We start from the raw sequence: 20,145 nt of genomic DNA, 5'->3' as shown, positions 1-20,145 counted from the left end.
ATTCTTATAATAGATTCATACAGTGATCTTTTCCAGTTTAAGGAAATAACCAGGGCCAGGGTGGACACACTCTGGGCATCTTTATACACTGGAGTTAATCGAAAACAAATTGATTTGAAGGAATCCTAGTTTTTACATTAAAAAAAAATGGAAATTAGCAATTTTAACATGAGGTGTTAATTTAGTTCTTCCTGAGAAATATGTCAAAAGCACTGAGATCTGTAAGAAGAAGCTATAGCAGAACATTCAGTTCCTGGAATTTTGGGGGATCAAAAATGGGTTTGAATGTTCTGTAAGTTGTATTTGCACTTTCATTGCATTATGACTTGGCTGCTGCTTTTCTATTATAGATAGGATATTTTTAATTGTTCACTTAAAATGTAAACTATAGTTGTTCTGTGATCTAAGATTGTTAGTAGTTCCTCACAAAGGGATGTTGTTGGGGATGGGTGCAAATCTGTTGATTCCTCTTTTAAGGTCTCATTTTCTCTCTGTTGTAGGTTTCTGTTCAAGGAGAAACTCTTTGCCTTAGTGGGTTTTCGGGCTTGGATGTCCCACCGCCTGGTGGCCCTCTCTGGATCCTGGGTGATGTCTTCATAGGCCCCTATTACACTGTATTTGATCGGGATAACGATTCAGTTGGTTTTGCAAAGTGCAGTGGCAAAGTGTAAAAGTAACAGGCCACCAGCCTCCCACAATCTCCTACAAAATACACTCACAAACATACTGGACTTTTGTATTGTGACTCACTGGTATTAAGAACAAAATCAGGAAAGTAAGGAAGAAAGAATACCTTCTGGTTTTATAAATGTGAAAGAGCATAGACCTTATTTTTTAATGGAAAAAAAAATCTTTCAACACTCACTTGCCTCTCTCAAATAAGAGAGGTCACAGAGAGGTTCTAGTAAAATGGTCACCTCTAAGGATTACCACTGTTGTATGAGCTCTTCAAACATCAGGCTACCTGAAACACGATCTCTTTGTATATCTCTGAGCATCAGTACTATAAACAGCTTACATAGATGAATACAAGTTTCTGTTTCACAATTCTCTACCCACAAAAGGTAACCATTCATAAATGTTTCTGGATTCATTTTCCTTATTTCCCCCCTTTAAAGAAAACAGTAGAATAAAAAACAATATGGACAATTAAATATTTTTTCCAGTTGATCATGGGGAAGTGCTAAATAGTTATAAGGATAGTTCAAACCCCAGTATGGTAAAAATAAGAAAATGTGTTGACTGTATTTCTTCTAGGGTGTGGGATGTGGTAAGAAAGGTCTGATTCGCAAATTTTACAAGCCAAGCTGGTTCTCCAGTTGGGGTGGGTAGGCTTCAGGTAAATAGAGAACCGTTGGGAAGTTGTAGTCATGGAGAGGATACTTCCTTAGCTCTTGCCTGGGTTCTCAATGGCCACCTTTCATACTTTGGTCTGAGCAATCCCATGCAAGTGATTTTTGTTTCACAGTATCTTTCTGTAAACTTTATCTTTAGTTTCCCAGACCTTTTGGACTTCCCAGCTTCCTTTGGAAGCATGAGGAAAATGACCATGATGTGGCTTTTCAAATCCATTTAAATTATGAAATATTTCAACCATTCTTTTTCTTTTTTTGTGAGACCCTTTAGCTCTCGATGGTTTTGAAGAAACATCTAAGCATCTTGATTGCTCCTGAATAAAATATCATCCTGTTTTTCCCTTAAGTCCTAACTTCTAAAAACACCCAGTACTGCCACCTGTTGTGAAAAAAGAAAAATGTTGTAGATAATTCAAAATTAAGCTTCTCAGAGCAGTGCGAGCTTAATCTAGAAACCTATTTGTGTGAACCGCTCTGCACAGGCAAAGGAACTATCTCTCTACTGGGCTCTTATTTTGATCTGACCTGGCACAGTATACAGTTCTGTTCTACAAGGCCACTAATTTAAATGGCTTTAAAAAGGGATTGGACTAATTCATGGGGCACAAGGCTACTAATGGCTATTGGTCCCGTTGGCTGTATGCTACTTCTAATGCCAGAGGCACTATGCCTGTGCCACCCAGTTGCTGGGCAAAATGGGTGGGCAGGTGCTGATGCACTCATGGCTTGTTTCCAGGTTTCCAAGGGCAAGATGTTGGCTATTGTGAGAACAAAATGCTGGACTGAAGGCCCTTTGGTCAGATCAAGTATAGCTTTTACTATATTCCGAAATGCATGAAGCGGCTGTTCAGAGCAGGGTGGGAAGGAGGACAGGTGGCTACTTGTGGTTGGAAGTTAAATGAATTGGAAAGTTATTAATATTAGCTTGACAGCTGGGGAGATTTCCAGCACCTTTTAGATTATCTGAAATGTTCCATGATACTTGGATCCAATCCCAAAATTGTGAGACAGCATGGGCAATGGAGAGCAAAACTTGAGGTTAGATTAACAAAGAACTCTTTGATGAAAGTCAGCAGCACTTCACTGAAGAGGCTCTCATAAATGATATGAATATCTGGCACATGGGTAAAGGAATACAGTAGGAAAGATTGTGAATGCAAGGGGGCAAAGGACATCAGGAATCTGAGCATATCTTTGTGAATATGCTATGGATCCTAGAGATTTTTCCTCCCTGCTGGGCTGAAGATTTCAGACACTGATAAGGTATCTGGTGAAGGTGTGGGATAGGGTCCCTATCGGGATCTTTTCCATTCTGTTAACAGCTGGTTGGGTTTTTAAACCAGGCTCTGCTATTCAAATCCTCGAGTGTTCATAAACACGTGGAATGTAGTGGTATGTCTTAGAGATCTAGATAAACTATAGCATTTTGAATTGCCCTCTGTAATAAAATAAGCATCTCTAAACTCTTGAGTGCCTGATTCTAATAGTCTTCAGTCCTGAATTAGTAACCTAAATCACCCAATAGTTTCTTACTGTAAAATATCAAATTACACAGCCTTCATTTCAAGCTTATCAAGTGCCCAAGGATCTTTGAAACATAAGCTGAGTAGAAAGTCTTTTAACACTTCCTGCAGGAGCCCAGGGTGGGTTTGAACATGATCTTTGCCTTGAAGAGATTTTACCTTCTTAAATACCATAGAATAAAGTGAATGCCATAAAATATTTGCTCAATAGTATCAAATGTATTGATTGGCTGGTTATGCTAAATGTTGCAGTCTTGTAGTGGCTACTATTGCACAGTCTGATACCCCCTCTTGAAAGATGTATGGCACAGTCCGAAGAGTAAAGGAGGAGAGGAAGTCCACAGGAAACCTTTGGAAATTGTATCTTAATTGGATCTGATAGTTTGGAATGCTAATTGGGCTGCTGGATCTGTAGCATGCAGCCATTCCCTTGCTCTGCTAGTCTTTTCTGAACATGTGAATTACTGTTGAACCCTCTCCTGTTGTGAAGATGCATCCTAGCTGTTCACTCTCCTCAATTTGTCATAGAAAAAAAATAAATATTTTCCCCCCAACATCTTGTGCCTTTCTTTGAGTGATTTGTGAGACATTATTGAGGGGCCAGGTTGTGTAATGTAAGTACATTGCCTGAACCAGCTGAAAAGATGATCCAGAATGGAGAAGGAAGCAGATCTTAGAGTCCTGAACTACTGGTGGCTTACGACACAATCCTAAGCATTTTCATTCAAATGATTCCATGGGGCTTCCATCCATATTAGTGTGCCTGGGTCTGAGTAATCACTGGGAGTGGGGAAGCAAACTTTCCCTACTGGCAGACTTCCTATTTGCAAGCTTAGCTTATCCCAAGCTGTCTAGTCCAGGACTGTGGAGCCTCAGGCTCAGAAGGCTGTTGTCCTTTTCCCCAAGCAGCTGTGCTTTAGTGGCTTGCAGGCTTTTCTACAATTTTTCCACCAATCCTGAAGATAGTAAAGGTTACCCTAAATCTTAGTTTGCAAAGACTGGTGTTCTGGAGCCTAAGGGCAAGAAAGGGTGGGTGGTGGGGGTGAGCTTATGACAGGTATGCTATTCCTGTGTGCACTTTCTTAGCCTGCATCTACCCTGGGCATTTCTACCAATATTTATTATTAAACTTATATTCCATGACAAATAGTGGAAAGGGACTCTCTTGGCAGATTCAGAACTCAAAAAAAAAAAAAGTTCCTTCTTCACAGAGATTGGAAAAATACCTTTTGTTAAAAGGAACATAACCCCTGCACACATTACTTTAGAAGGTCTATTTTCCTGTAATTGCGTTTGTGTATGATGCCGTTCTAACATGGTGGAAACTGCATTGTATTCGTTACTTGTATGTACCCTACCTGGAGTAAATACGTTTTGTATAAATATCTCTACAGAGCTCTGTGATTCATGGAAAGGTCTCTTGTATAGCTTCACTCTTGGTGGCAGGCTACAGAAATAAATGTATTCAGCAAATACCATTAAATCATAGCTTGCAAAAATACACAAGATACAAAACTACCAATTTAGTTTAGCAGCTAAACAGGGGCTATGTAAATCTTAACATACATAGAGATTAACTGAGAGATAATAGGTGGACCCTCTGGAACAGATTTGTGAGGGTCTGCATGAGGGAGGAAAGTGGAAAGATGCAGAAAGTCACACCATGATGGTGAATGTCCATTTCCACAAAGAATTCTAACCTGTTACTTTTGCAGGTCCAGCTGCATCTATCAGAAAATGGGCTGGTGGAAGTAGCTGAATTGTACAAAATATTTTTCAGTATTATAAAGATACTGCAAGATACTAAATTTGAAAGATACAAGTTTACTGATACTGGTAAACAGATAAGTGCTTTTCCCTTGTAATTAAATAGGAGTGAAGGGAAGATGCGACGGAGAAACAACTAATATCAATAATTATTCAAAGCCTGAGGGTGCAATCCATTGAAGCTGCCTATAGCACACTGGACTTGGAGAATTACAGGCATCCAAAGCGGGGTGAAAGGAGACCCATAATCCTCTTTTACTTCTGCACTCCTCATGCGCTGCAAAGCAGCAAGATGGCCAGTTTTGGCTGTCTAACTGCAGTACTTTGGAATGGGAAGGAAAGAAGCTAACTGGATATGTTATGTTTGTGACACGGTCTCCTCCCCTCCCCACCAAATGGAATGGTCCCTCAACCCCTTCACCAAGGTCATTCTTGCAACCTCAGGGAAGCTGCCAGTGCAGTTCTTTCTGCAGTGGCAGTGAGGAGAGGAGGATCCAATCACAGATTCCCAACTCTGAAGTCGGAGCTGTTTTCTGATTCTGGATCTGGGAATCCAAACTAGACACTGTCTACTGGGCTATAGGATAGGTCTACCCATCTTTCCCCTGCCGTTGCTTAAGAGTACATTACTCATTAAAATATTTGTTTTCTTCTTATTGAAATCAATTTTATTTTTTCCCTAGGATTGTTAGCTACCTTGAGCACACTTTTTTTGGTGGAAAGATGGGATCCAAATCAATTAGATAAATTTTGCAAATAAATGACACAAATACAGTCCATATGCAAATGTTACAGTGGAACTGGAGAATAAAATTGCTCAATATAACCGCTTCACTCGTACATTTCACTATACCACAAAGACATCCTATTGTTTGGGAAATTATTTTTACTTGTAATACCCGTAAGTGTTTTCTGTTTCTCCTGCTGCCTTGATTTATTTTTTATCAGCTTCCTTTGGGATGAGAAATACAGTGTTGTTTAGAAGCCTGTATACAGAAAAGAGGGATGAGGAGACAAATATTCACAAGAGTTTTAAAAGCTACATAAATGCACCTTTTGATGCAGAGCAGAGCTTTTCAAAATGGTAGAGGGGAGGTGAACTGTATTTGGTTCTCTTTCCTGATCAGAACGTTGGTATCATATTATTACATTACATTTACATCCTGCCCTTTTTCGTCTTGGGAGCTTCTCTAGCGGCTGCTCTCTTACAAATGCTTTAAAGACAATAGAATTCTATGTTTTGGAGTGAGCAGACTCCAGTCTTCAGGACCCCCTTGTTTTTTTTTACTAGAATTCCAAGATATACTAAGCAGAGACTGATTTGAAAACACATATTTAGAATTTTAAATACCCCAAGGAGTACCAGAATTGGAGTTCACTCCTGGTTACTCAAAATTTAATTCTGGGCAATGGAGAACAGATACGCTTTGAACTCTTGAAACATGCCACACACATGCAAAGTATTATTCTCTATTTACAGCCAGGTTGGTATGTCATGCAGCAAGGGAGCAATAGAATGAAATGCAGAATGATCACCTTGGGAATATTGTGTTCAGTTCTGGCCACCTTACCTGAAAAGGGGCATTATTCAGTTGGGGAAAGTACAGAGAAAGGTAGCAAAAATGATCCAACATGGCTTTTCTTACGTTCCAGTGTGACATTTTTTCATATTCTCCGTATTCCATTTACATGGTTGCTAGGCAAAGCTTTCAGGAGCTCAGTGCGTGGCTGAGATTATGACTTCAGGAGGGGAAGTGAGGTTTGTTAGGTGCTAGGCGATGGTTTTGTATAAGGGGCACTAGCTACTGATTACTCCCAAAAAGGTAGCCAGAGCATCTAGTTCACAGTCACACATTCTTGAGATGGTTCTACTCCATGATTCCAGAGTAAATACAGACACTGTCAACAAGCACACAATTTAAACCAACTGTCAAGGAGAAGATTGCATGTAAAATAGAATATATATGTGAGCATAATTTGACATGCTAGAAGTCTCGATGCTGAAATGGGGAAATTAGAATGCTTCTAGACAAGGTTTTTATTGTGTGATCACACTGTCTCATTTACATAATTTTACAAGGGGTTGAGATGGCTCATTTGTAGTCCTCCCATGTTTTCCTAAGAAGTCTTGCATTTTTTCTTACTAGAAAAAAAATCTTACACTTCTTGTGTTACTGGGAAATTATGGAATACATGCACAATTTCTTTGAATGATAGTGCTAGGTGCTCTCCATCTCCAAGAGTATGATGGAACTGTGCAAACAAATGTAATACTCCGTTCCTAAATATAGTGCATCTCTGGAAAGGTCATATTGGAGGCGAAATATATCAGAAGAAATGGAATCTAAGCAGGTTGCAAATGCTACAGGAAAAATCTTACCTATAAAATCACAACAGCCTGTTGAAGAAAAAGCACTTATGGAGGAATAAACTACTTGACTGAAATCTTGCTAGGGAACATGATATGAAGGAAGAATTCAGGGAAGAACGGAAAGACACGCATATTTTTTACTCTGAAATGGACAGGATAAAAGTAGTCTTAGATCATGAAACAAATACAAAATAGAATGTGTGTTTTGATCAGCATGGATTTAGCAAAAGGAAACCTTTCCTCCTGTTTATATTTACTTTTCCTTTTTATTTATCCATGGCCTGAATGTGCATGAGTTTTCCATACGGCCAATCTTTGAAATATATATTCTCTTTTATACATGGAAGGGTAGAGAGGGGGCCTATTGGATGTTGGCAGGGATGTGCTTGTGACAGAGCGCGAGAGAGCGCGAGAGAGAATGCCTTCCTCTAGCTTGGGGCCTTAACTTTTGAAGGGTTCCTCTCTGAGCTCTGTTCGTGGTTCCCTTTAGCGCTATGAACAATTGCGCCTGCGTGTGTGTATATAGATGTGTGTGTCTTTCTGTGTCTCTGTATATATACATGTTGGAGTTTAAGGGTGCAATTTTACGCATGTTTAAACAGAAAAAGGTCCTACAACTCCCAGCATTCCCGAGCCGACATGGTTGGCTAAGTAATGCCAGGAGTTGCAAGACTTTTACCAGTCTGGACGTACAAATGCTCGCGCCGTTAAGTTCGTAGCTTTGATAATGTTATTCAGAAGTGGCACATATATTTGCGAAATAGAGCAGGTAGGAGTGCATGCATGTGCGTGTGTGCATGTGTATGTGCGCGCCGGTCTGCACAGTCTGCACTCGATATTTATCCAGTTTCTATCTGTTCCCCATGACTGGAGCGCACAGAGCGCTTCTTGCCCCTGGGCGCTCTGCTTCGCGTCAGCGTTGTGCCACCATCGCCACATGAGACTCTCTCCCAGCGCTTCAGTTGAAGGGGATTGGGCGGGAAGGGGTGGCCGAGACTCTTTCAGCGCTGCTGGCCACGCGTCCTGGTGGCAGATGGTGCGAGAATGTGCGCGCCCGCGTGCTTTGGTCTTTCCACGGAGACCCGGACCCGTCCTGCAAGACCTGCACCCCGCAAAGCCGCCTCCCCCCGGGTTGGCCCTCCCGCCTGCTTTCTGCCTCTGAAACCGCGCTTTCACCATTGGCCGTCGAGGGCGCGTGGCCTGGGGATGCCGGCGCCGTGGCAGCAGAGGCGGGCCGCGTTTCTGGCAGGTAGGTCCCAAAAGAGCAATTTAAGCGTGGGGAAGCGTGGGGTGGGGGGGCGATGGGTGTGCCATTCTCCATTCTCCCTCAGGCAGAAGGTCGCCCAGTCTGTGTGCGTGTGTGTGAGCAGCGCGCGGGCGCCTGCTTGAGGCCAGAAGGGCGGCAACGGCGGCACGCACACGCACACACACGAGCGTGCCTCCACGAGGAGAAGTGGAGCTGGCCAGCCTCAAGGCTCTAGTGAGCGCGTGTGCGCGCCCCTTGCTCTAATGAGGATAGGGATGGGGGGAGAGACGCTTGTTTACCTCTCCCCGCTCCTTTCGCCACTTCCCTCCTCTCCTTTCCCACTAACTCCAGTTGCTAAAGAAGAAGAAGAAGAGCCGGAGGCACTGCTGAGCTGGAGATGCAGCAGCAACTCCCTGGCTCCCTCCTTGTAAGTATCCTGCAGAAGAGATGGATGGGGGGCGGGTGGGATGGGATGGGAAGAGGTGGACGGACAAACGTGGAGGTTACAGGCTTTCTGCTTCCCTAATTGCACAAGCTGATGGGATGGGGTGAACGCGAGGGAGAGTCCTTCCCCCGGTGCTCCTCTTCTCCCCCCTCCCGTTTTCCTTCCTCCTCGTCTCCCAGACCCCCCTGCCCGTGGACAGTGCCCAAACTGGGAAAACTGCTGACAGGTGAAAGCGGTGGGGGAGGGAAAGTCAATTGCATCAGGAATCTAGCAAAGATGAAGACTCAGCAAAATCTACATTGAGAGGGAGAGGAAGAGACAGACAAGGCAGGGCTGGTCTGTCGCAGCTGTGCAGGCTGTTCCAGGAAGAGACTTGGTTTAATTTCCCACCCAGCCAGCTCCCAGCAACCCTCTTCGATCCTGGCATGGGACAGAAGAGCTCTGATGAAGAGATGGGCAGAAGGGCTGAGAAGGGCCAGAGGAGGAGGTGGGGAGGGGAGCCTGGGATCCAGTTGGGAATGCTCCTCAATCCCAGCCTGTGCTCCCTCTTCGGAAGTGTTTCTCCCTTTTTAATTCTGCTAATGATAGTAACAACAAGTATGACAACAATATTTTTAAATGCCTGTTAGCACCTATAAAGCTAACGATGAGTGAATGAGTGAGCGAGCTAGCGGAGAGTTGCTGTTGTTATCAGACAATACCGCAAAGGACTTCAGCAGGGGAAAACGGAAGAGGAGAAAGAGCGTGCGCACGAGCGAGCAAGCGTGTGATGGATGTGTCAAGCTCCATGCCTTTCCCAGTGTGTTAATGAACTCTGGGGCTGTTTCTGTGTGGGAGGCAGGGGAGGGGAAGCCAAGCATACTGCGGGAGCTGGGACACCCAGCTGCAGGGAGCCCAGGAACTGTTACACTGCTGCATACATTAATGACTGCTCAGTGTGCCGGAGAATACTGCTTTATGGTACATGTGTGTAAACAATATTTTCTCTCTTCCCTCCTTGCCTGGAAACCCTTCCTTCCTGCTTCTCCTCCTCTGCTGCCCGCTTTTCGCCCCGATATCTTTACTGCCCCTTCCTCTGTCTTCATTCTGTGCTGTCCCTTTCTCGTTCCTGCATCTTTGGACTCTGTATCCCACGTCTTTCTCCTTCCTGATCCTCCCTGCCTTCTTCCTCCCTGTTTTTAGGAGGGGATCATACTTTGCCAGGATATAGTTGTGTAAACTGGGGGCTGCCACCACGGAGAGACCACAGGAACCCCCCTTGGGCCCTCCATGTCCCTTTGACGGGGCCTTTTGGACTCGAAGACCCCCACAGGCACCCCAGCAGGGGTGTTTTGCTTGCATCTCCAAGACACCCCCTGTGCAGCAAGGATCGCCCATCCTGTCTCCCTCCTCTGCTGTTTGCCTCATGGAGAACAAGAGCTGCAAAGGGGATAGCCTGCGGCCACCGGTCCAATGCAAACACTCTGTGGAGAAGAAGACGATGACTAATCCCACCACAGTGATTGAAATCTGCCCAGACACCACCGAAGTGAATGATTACTATCTCTGGTCCATCTTCAACTTTGTATACCTCAATTTCTGCTGTCTGGGTTTCATTGCCTTGGCGTATTCTCTGAAAGTAAGTACTGGTCTCAGACATGTATAGTGAGGGTTTTTGGAGTCAAGCCCACAGCTGGAGTCAGTCTTTGTCCCTACAGCTGGACTAAATGGAGAGATGCTTATTTACCCCAGCTTTGGAATAAGATCTGTTTCTTGTTTCATGTTATCGGGGGGATGTCTTGGGTTTAGGGGGTGAACGTTCTAGAGAGAGTGACATAAATATTTTGGTTTCTGCATTCAGGATCTGGATCCAATGGAAGAGTGAAAAGGAGCACTTGATAGGAGACTTTTGAGGGGTGGGGTAACTTGGGGATCTTCTTATGCCAAGGTATAAAGGATAAACAACATAAGAAACTAGGTGGATAAGGTGAGATTCACCAGCCATTATAGATCTAAATTGACTTTTCCTGTTGCTGGAGATTTGCAATTATCTCTTTTTCGATTTTATGGCTAATAAGGTAGGCAGCTGTGTTTTATAACTGGAAGACAAACAGCCAGGTGCTTGCACGCGTGTGTGTATGTATCTGCCTGTGTGTGTGAGGTGGGGAAGGATGTCAGTACAGGACCTTTGGTGAGTTAGGGAACCTCATATGTCATTGTCATCAATATTCCCACCATTTCAGTATCACTTGTAACATCATTTATGAATGTATTGCATTTATCTTTGCAACAATCCTGTGAGGTATGTACCATTGATCTTCCCTCCCACACCCTTAAAGCTGGTGATCTGAGGCTAAGAGGTTGTGAATTGCTCTACAGTTTTCTAGTGAATAGGGATTTTAACTCATTGCCACAGGACAATGCTGTCTCTCATAATTCATGGAGCATTCTGTGCAGCACTTTCCAAACTTTAATTTGGCTTTTGTAGTTTTCTGGGAAATAAACTTCTTTCCCAGGTTAACAGACAGGAGTGTTATGGCACAGCTAAATTTTAGACAATTTGTCACTCAAATGTAGAAATATGGCTTTGGTTCTCCAAGTACAAGTCTTGTACAGTTCAATGAAATGTGTTGCATCACTGTTGTTTGAGCATCTGAAGTCTGATTGATGTAAAAGCATGAATAATACTGCTGCCTGCAGTGAGGAATTGGGCTGTTTCCTACTAGCTCATTTTCTAGAAAGAGTGATTTTGAATTACATATATATTTTGAAATTCCATAGAGAGTCCTTCATATAAATATTATTAGGGTAAGTAGGAGTCCTTCACAGACCTGTGGCTTTGGGATTTGACCCTTAGTCAGAAAGCTTTTTGTTTCTGGAATGTCAGTAGCTACTGACAGATAGAAATCATTTGATGAAGAGAGCAGCTGCTAACTGGAAGACCTGAGAAACCCTTGGGAGGCATCTTCAAGCATAGATGAATCAGTTGTCAATTTCTAACTCTGCCCTTTGGAGGACCTTTAATCCCCTTGTAACCTCCTCTGCTCACTGCATAGGGCAGTTTCTTCCTTTGGCAAGTAGGAAGGAAGGAAAGAAACAGCTGCTGTTCTGCTGCTGTTCAGATTAGTCAGGGGAGGAGGAGGAAGACTCATGATTCATTCTCCCCTGGGCCTTATAAATCACAAGGTCAGCAGTGGAGACCTTCTAGGAGAGCAAGACCACTGGCTAGAATGGTGGAAGACTGGGGAGCGATGGAATGTGTCACTTGGATAAGGAGGGTAGATCTGGAAAAATTAGAGAGGGAGAAACCAGCAAACAAGCAGGAGAGGATACTCAGAATGTTGAGTTAAAAGGAACCTGCAGCCTGTTCTATAGCCATGAAAGCTCTTTGGCCTGCTTGGGCTCCACAGAAATGAGGATGGGTGGCAAGGATGGGTGCCAACGAGAGAGAGGAGGAGCTGGCTATAGAGCTTCTCAAGCTTGTATAACCTCCTCTAAGGTAATGCTACTCTCCACACACACCAGACCTGCTGTAATTATTCCTTGTAACTGCAGGTTGCTTATGAACCAGCTGGGTTCCACAGTTGCATTGCTGAGTGCAGCCAACAAGCAAATGGTGATCATCTATCAAAAAGGATAGTGACACCCTCCCTTGATTTATTTGCCCTGCTTTTTATTAAAAAATAAAATAGCTAACGAGGAAGGCCCAAGGAGTGCTGTGTAGCCCATCGTGTATCTGGGGTCAAATGTTCTGAGGGATGGGGCATATAATGAATGTGTTTTGGCAGGCAGGGTTTGAACTATTCAGAGGATTTCATCACAGAAATAGATCAATGAATTGCATAGAACTCCAGCGACCGTGAATTCCACAAGAGTGGAATGGGGCTGTTTTCAAGCTTGCTGTGTCCTCAGTCTCTTCAGTAGTACAGTTTGGCCACTGAGTGCCTGGCTTGGACCAAGTGGTGCTTATGTCCCCAGACTCTTTTGGCAGGAGGGTGTCAATGGATGTCTTGCCTCCATGGTTGTGTTCTTCCATCCCCAGACTCAGCATGTATGAATTGCATTGGCTATATCTCGGAGTGCAAGCCTATACATGTCTATTCAAAAGCAAATCCAAATGAGCTCAGTAGGGCTTACTCCCAGGTAAGTGGACGTATGGTTGCAGCCTTAGTCTCCTAAAAAGATACTTTGGGAGGTTGAATATATTTCTGAGCTGCTATGTGCCAGCTGCTATATGGGGTTTGATGTTCTTTGGTAGGTAGCTCAAAAGTTACCATAGCTCACCAGCACCATCATCCTTCAAAACATGGCTTTGCACCCACTTTAAGAGCCATGTCTTCTTCAGAAATGGCAGGAAGGTCATGCTGATCAGAAGCTCCCTTGTTGCATGTTCAGTCCTCAAGCTGCTGTTTTTGTACTGTTTTCCTTCCTCCCTTCCTTCCTCACAAGCTCCTTGCAAAATGGAAGAATGTCAGAACAAACAGGCCTCAGCTGTCCGATGTTAACTCTGTAGGCATATAGGCACAATGCAGAAAGCAGCACACCAGGTGGCTTTCTATGAATGTCAGCTTCCAATTTTAGAAAAATAATATTTCTAGTTCTAACAGTAATAGAAAAAAACCTTTCAGCAGTATGTGGCAGAGCTTTTGTATCTCTGGGGTTTGCAGGGAGAAAAAGAATTTGGACTCATGCTTTCAGTAAGAGCCAAGCTTATGCCTGTTAGGCTTTAAGTTCTCTGTCCCAGTGACTGTTGTAGTTCAACTTTTCTTTTCCTATCAAAACACTGAACATTGTGTTAAATCCCAAATGATATGTAATTGCTTAACTATTGTAAATCTAGGGTACAGGTAGTTTCTTGGGATTTGGCTATGTACCTACTATGCTTAAAACATGGTTTTCCACACTGTATCCTTCCACTGTCCTTGTTGACCGTGGTGCAGAGAGGTAATTCTAGACCCTGGATGTAATGGTCTTGTGGGGGTGGGGTGGCATTCACACAGCCACGCGTCTAAATAAACATTTCTAGTACACAACTGACACGTGCTCTCTGCTATTGTTAGAACAAAAACAAAAATCAAAACCCTGTTTGCCAACCCTGATCAAAAGAGAAATACTCTAAGCATAAACACTTTTATTTGGAATTTGGCACCGTTGTGTTGTAGAAAAGGATAATACATTTTAGGAAAAGCACTAAAATGAGCATATGTTACTATGTATATGCGTAGCCAGTCACTGACTATAAAATGTATTTTTTTTAAAAGAAGAAGAAGAAAGGATTGGGAACAAGCAGAATCAGCCTAGACATGCCTCAGTATGCCCACACCAGTCCAGGTGCTCACTTCGTGCCCATTGAACAAATGGAAATCCCACCCAATACTGTGGGTCTGTCCTAGATAGGACTAACATTGGATACTACTCCATGGTGTGAGCCTTCAGAGTATTTTGAGTAGGGGAACTGATACGCTCAGTGCCGAAGAAAATGCATTCTGCACATGCTGAGAGACACTTTTCTTCATGTATTCTGGGACTCGGACCTGACTTTGAAAAGAAGTTGTAGGGCTGATTATTTCCAGGACAAATGAAGCCCCAGGCAGGTCCATTGTTTCTGCCTTTTGCTTTTGTCTGCCTTAAAGCACACTTGTGTGTGCATCTGAGCCCCTTGTTTCTTGAGAAGCAGGGCCCTTGGGGAAACATTTGGATTGAAGGAAGTGCGCCACAGGCAGCGCTGAAGCTGTTGGAAAAATGGGGATGAAGAAAAATCAGACATTCATACACACAGAGCTGGGATATGAGAAATTTGGTGTGTGGGCATGCTTAGAGTGGGAGAAATGCTAGAGAAATTTGGAGGCTATGAGCCAGAGAACCTAACCTACACTGCCAGGTTCAGTTCAGACCTTTTCTGAGCATAAGCTGCTGCCTCCTTGATCTCTAGCTATAAAGGAAGAAGGTGATTCATCTAAATAGCTCTTAACATAGCACCACAACTCTGAATGGAACTTAACGTAGGAAGGCAGGGAAACAGCAGTAATTTTATTAAGATTTTTCATTATTAATAATAAAAAAAGAAATATAACTGAAATTGCAATGCCCCTGACAAAATGTTCATTTTAAAAAAACTGATATTGTCATTTGGATAATAGCATAACAGCCAAAAAGAAAAGAGGCATCTGGTGGTTAAATTAAATAGAATGTATCAGCCCAAATGTTCTCTTGCTTAGCACTCATTCTCTACCTCAGCAGTGGGTGACCTGGTGTCCCCTAAATGTTTAGGGCTTCAGCTCCCATAATCCCTGGTGATAGGCCATGCTGGCAAAATATCCAGAAGGCACTGGGGTCACCTACCGCTACTCTATTATTTACAGCATTTCTGCTTTCTTGGCACAAAAGAGGTCTTTCTTGTCCCAGTTTTTGGAATTCTCTTCCCAGAGAGCTTCTTTTTTCTTGCTCATTGCTAATTTACTGGGAGAGGATGAATTCTATTCCAAAGCAGATAAAATACAGTATTTTAGCAGCGTATTGCTTGCTGCTGTTGATGTACCTAATCTACTGCTGCTTCCTGTTTCACATTTATTGTCATGTTTCTTTTTTGGGTACTTATATTTATGGCTTACAGCTAATTGTTTTATTTATATATATAATTAATTTATTATAGTTATATCTCACCGTTTTTCCTTTCAAGTAATTCAAGGCAGCTTACATAATTCTCTTCCTCTCAGTCTTGTCCTCACAACAACACCTCTGTGAAGTAAGTTGGACTGAGAATCCATGACTGGTCCAGAGTCACCCAGTTGGCTGCTAGAACCCACTTTGTCCATTCCTGATCCCACACGCTTAACCACTGTGCCACACTGGCTCTCTATTTGGTATATTTTTATTAGCTGCCTTGGGTAACTGATTCATAGAAAGGCAAGGCAGAGATGATGATGATGATAACAATGGCAAACATAACTAACTGAGAGTACAATTCTGTGACCTGATATCTTGGGCCGTAGAATCTTTTGGTGCTGGAACTACACCTGCAGGTCCTGCAGTCTTGGTCAAAGACTAAGCCCCTTCCCCCACACCTGCAGCTTGCCTGGAAAGCACTGTGCTGGCTTCCCCCATGGAGGTTGCAACTGGGTCTCAGAGTGGGGGAAATGGGTGTGCCAGGAATGGGGAAGAGTCTTGGGCCTTGTGCTTATGACAGTCCCAACTGGCATCCTGGCCGCCTTCTTCCTATCTAGATATCTGTCTAGAAAAATACCAGGATGTGAGGTAGGGTGGGGGTAGAGATCAGCACAATGGCTCCTGCCATTGGATGCTTGTAAGACTCTGAGTTTGGAGATTTATGAATATTTGCCCTGGGAATTGCACCCTCATAGTATTTGCCACACACTCCTGTGACCAAGGAAGAATACAGGATGTGGCAATGCAGTAGAAGGGGTGGGACACAGACACATAGATACGGAGTTGTATTGAATAGGTCTCATACAAAGAGGCTACTTTCTGGGGCTCATTTGGGAGATGCCAAAGGCTGCACCAGTCACTGAGACCAGCATTGATGGAGGTGGGGGGCAGGTTTTGCTCTCCTTTCTATGCTTCTATTTTCAGCCTGCTTCCTTTCTCCCATTTGGTTTAATGACACATATTGACTTATATAGGATAAAATGATGGACTAATATTATGTGAATGTGTAGCCCAGCATTAAATGAGCCTGGAATCCAATCCAATCATCTCTGGACCCTGTTATATATCACAGAGATGTGAACTTAGTTGGGGGAGGGGGGTTTCCTGGCTGAAAGCAGTTAACATGTTTAATGCCTTTTGTTAGGAGAATCATATCCAAGCTTTGTATGATCTGTGACAGAAGTTGGAAGTCCCTGATACTATTTCCAGATTCAATACATTGGGCAGTATCCAGTGAGGCACAATCACTACTGTAAATTGCTGACCAGGAGCAAAAACTATAATAGCATTGTCACCTGCATTACTGATATACCAATTTCCCACAGAATTTTGCAAACCAGCTGATACTGCTACCATTGTGCTAGGGTAGTTTAGACTAGTGCAGCATAATTTATGTTAGCAGTTTGTTTGTTTATTTATTTAAAACACTTTTACCCCATCCTATACGAAAAAATGTCCCAGGACGGCTTACAGTGATTATGACAATAAAAATTACAATAATAATAATTACAATAGTTTAGACAATTATAATTACAATAGTAATAATTACAATAAACAGTAATAATCACAATAAAACAATATTGCTACATATTGGATGCAATTAATGACATTTGCTGTCCGTACCTTAAAAGTAGTAATGGGCAGCCTTGAAATATGAGTAAAAGAGAGAGAAAGGCAAGGGGCAAGGACAGAGACAACAAACCACAATGAGCCCAATCATCTGTTGGGTGCACAGTGGATTGTTCTGCAAACCATGGGTTATTCTCAAGTGGCTTCAGCTAAACGGTCTTTAAAAACTAAGAAACTATGTCATGACTGGCTTTGTTCCGTGTAGCACATGGTACCAGAGGCTGCAGCTGCAGCAGCAGCTGCATCCCTTTGCTAGGAGCAGGAACTCCTGGTCAGGCAGCCACATCAAGGATCACATGCACAGATCCTTTCCCCGTAGCACAAAGGCTCTCTGAGGAAATGTCAGCCTGATTTGGACTTTTCCATTAGAGACAGAAAAAGAGAAAGCAAAAGAGAAACAATGAGTGAGAGTGCAAATCTTTAACAGGTGTCTTGGATAATAACACTACTTCTAATTCTTCCAGGCCTCTAATACTTCGCAACCTGTCAGAAGCTCTATTAAAATTACATACTGAGTATGCAGTTGTACAGGTTTTGTGAAAGATGAAAAGGTTGAAGAAGACACTCTAGAATCAACCATGTTTGCACTCTATAAATGTCATTTGGGTGTAAAATCTAATGGGAAGATAAAAGCTTATAGTTCTCCAAAGAGGATATAGATAGAAGCCTGGTTACCAAAAGTACTGAGGATCTGTTGCTCTCATTGAGTCTGTCAGAGTGCAGCACTTCTAAAGATTGCATAAATAAATGCATAACTAAAAAATGGCTCAAGAAACAGGAAACAAGCTGATCCTTTATGCTGCAGTGATATCTGGCAGACTGTGGAACTGATTGCTTGCTGCCATTACGAAATAAATAAAGTGCATTTCAGATGGACCAAACCAATATAAAGAATAAGTCAGCAGGGGCATACAGTAGGCCAAAACAGCTCCTGTATCTTCATAGCTCTCGCTGCCAGAAGGGACTATTACGGTCAATTATTTTGACCTTCTGCATGGCACAGGTCAGAAGATTTTTTGTTAGTAATTCCTGCAGCAAGCCCATAGGGCTTTTCTGTCTTTTGCAGCTCTGATTTTATAGCAGGGGGAAGAGATGGGGAGGAATGGAGAATTGCAAGCATTACATTTTTCAAAGGCACAGTAAGAGAGTGAAAGAAAAAGCAGTGACCATAGGATCTGTGGTTTGTGCATAGGGGTCTTTGGGACAGAAGAAAGGAGCCTTTGGAGAAAGCCTTGCTGTAGAAATCAGTACAAGAGTAATCAGTTGAGTACAAGAATAATCAATTGGATACAAGAGTACTCAAGTAATAAAAGACTGCATAGTGGGAAATCACATGATGCACATGCTTATTGTTGTGTGAATGTAACTTATATTCATTGAGAAATAGTTCCCTCCAGGCAGTACACAGACTTCAAAACCAGTTCTGAAAAGTACATTGACCTACTAATATCACTGGGGCTGTCTGTCTGTTCAGACACTATTAAATGAGGCCTCAGTTATGAATGCAATTAGAGCTGTCTCTTAAAACCCCCTGCTGTTCTGTGATAAAGCCTGTTCAGAGTATTGTGGCTGGAATGCAGCTGACATGCTGAATGCTGTAGGGTTCCTGGAGCTGGTTTTGGGATTTCACATTTAGGGGGATATGCTGGCATTTGTAGGCTCATAGGTTTGTGCCTTTAAGGACTTCAAAAAATACAATTAAACTTAATGCCAAATAGCTAAAATAGTATTTAAATGGAGTGTACTTGTTTTTCTAACAGGTTTCAAAGTGCTACAAGCTGCAGCTGCTGCTAGCAAAGCACAGATGTGTATGGGAATCAGATTTAAGAGTTCCAGGACTAGTAAAACAGCAGAGTGTGATGTCGTTATAATTGGCATCCTGAACAGCTTAGTATGGGATTATTGTTATGAACTTGTGAGTGCAGTTTTGGATTGCAGAGGTTTCTTTGTCTGTCTGTGGTACAAAGCCTCATGGCTTTCCTCGCCTTGCATACCATTCCGTCAGAATTTAATTTAAAAGCAGAAGTTTTCAATGAATAAGACAGGATTTTTTTAAAGAACATTTGAACATTCAGTGCCACGTCTGCTGCCCGAAGTGGTACAATTCTGCATCATATGAACCTGACTGTGTTTCTCAGTGGAAGGACTGCTTATGCTTAAGTTGTCATATTAGGGTCCTGAAAGGAGTTTTTCCTTAGGTCTGTTGAGATACCTGATCTATCAGGTGTTGGAGGGGGTTATTTTCTCTCCAGCATATGATATTCTTTGTCTGGGGAAATCATACAGAGTTATTTGCTAAGTGTGTGCTTTTCTGCATGCAACTGGTTTGAATTACACAGTGGTGGATAATAATGTGGATTGACATCTGTTTGAATTACATAGTTTGATCTATGGAGAATGGTTGGCTCCTCCCTTTGGGCAAGGGGCTGCACTGAGTGGCCTTTGGTCACTGCCATCACTAGGGGCTGTTTCAGGACCAAGCTAGACCTGGTGCTGAGGTGTTTGCCCTTACAATACAAATGCCAGCTTCAAAGGATTTTGCTCAGGCCCACCACAGGGAAGGAAAGCTTAGACTCTCCTCCCTCCCCCGTGATCTTGATCATTATCAGCCCCCCAGAAATATACTTGTATTTTTTTAATTGCACATTAAATGTAAAGATGAATTTAGCATCTCTAGTTTAGCCCTCACATGCTCATATACTCCATTTGATTTTTATCATGTGCTGATATGCAACAGACAGTGTGAACTGCTACCATTTAAAAGCATTAGGCCAGTTTCTATAAGCACTGCCCACCATTTCAGCTTTTATTTATTTATTTATTTATTAAGTTTGTTTAAAAGCTGTCCAATAGCAACATGCTTTCTCAGTCGCCATTACAATATAAAATCAATGAATAACAATAATAAAATTATACAATTTGAAGATCATAATAAATAAAGTCACAATAAAATACCTAAGAAAAATAAAGCATATATTAATATAATTTAAAACATGCACTGATGTATATAGTCTAAAGGTAAAGTAAAGATAAAGGTTTCACCTAGACATGAAGTCCAGTCATGCCTGACTCTAGGGGATGGTGCTCATCTCCGTTTCCTAGCCGAGGGAGCCAGTGTTTGTCTGCAGACAGTCTCCGTGGTCATGTGGTCAGCATGACTAAAC

At 42.7% G+C, this 20,145-nt stretch overlaps 2 protein-coding genes across 2 annotated transcripts in view; both read left to right on the top strand.

Moving 5' to 3' along the window:
- CTSD (cathepsin D) overlaps window positions 1–3,432 on the top strand; it is a gene marked incomplete at its 5' end in the record, with an annotated part of 36,736 nt that extends 33,304 nt beyond the window's left edge. The window contains one exon of the mRNA XM_044426085.1: window positions 501–3,432. Coding sequence (XP_044282020.1) covers window positions 501–671 — 171 coding nt within the window. The remainder of the gene's footprint in view (window positions 1–500) is intronic.
- Window positions 3,433–8,060: 4,628 nt separating this feature from the next.
- Window positions 8,061–20,145, top strand: part of IFITM10 (interferon induced transmembrane protein 10) — a 36,506-nt gene continuing 24,421 nt past the window's right edge. Inside the window, exons 1-2 of the mRNA XM_044426084.1 lie at window positions 8,061–8,147; window positions 9,918–10,325. Coding sequence (XP_044282019.1) covers window positions 8,061–8,147; window positions 9,918–10,325 — 495 coding nt within the window. The remainder of the gene's footprint in view (window positions 8,148–9,917; window positions 10,326–20,145) is intronic.

This window comes from Varanus komodoensis, unplaced genomic scaffold (assembly GCF_004798865.1).
Source record: "Varanus komodoensis strain SLA01 unplaced genomic scaffold, ASM479886v1 scaffold16, whole genome shotgun sequence".
In the NCBI taxonomy this organism is placed as follows: domain Eukaryota; kingdom Metazoa; phylum Chordata; class Lepidosauria; order Squamata; family Varanidae; genus Varanus; species Varanus komodoensis.
Note: the sequence above shows the minus strand (reverse complement) of the source record. Positions and strands in the feature narration are given on the sequence as shown.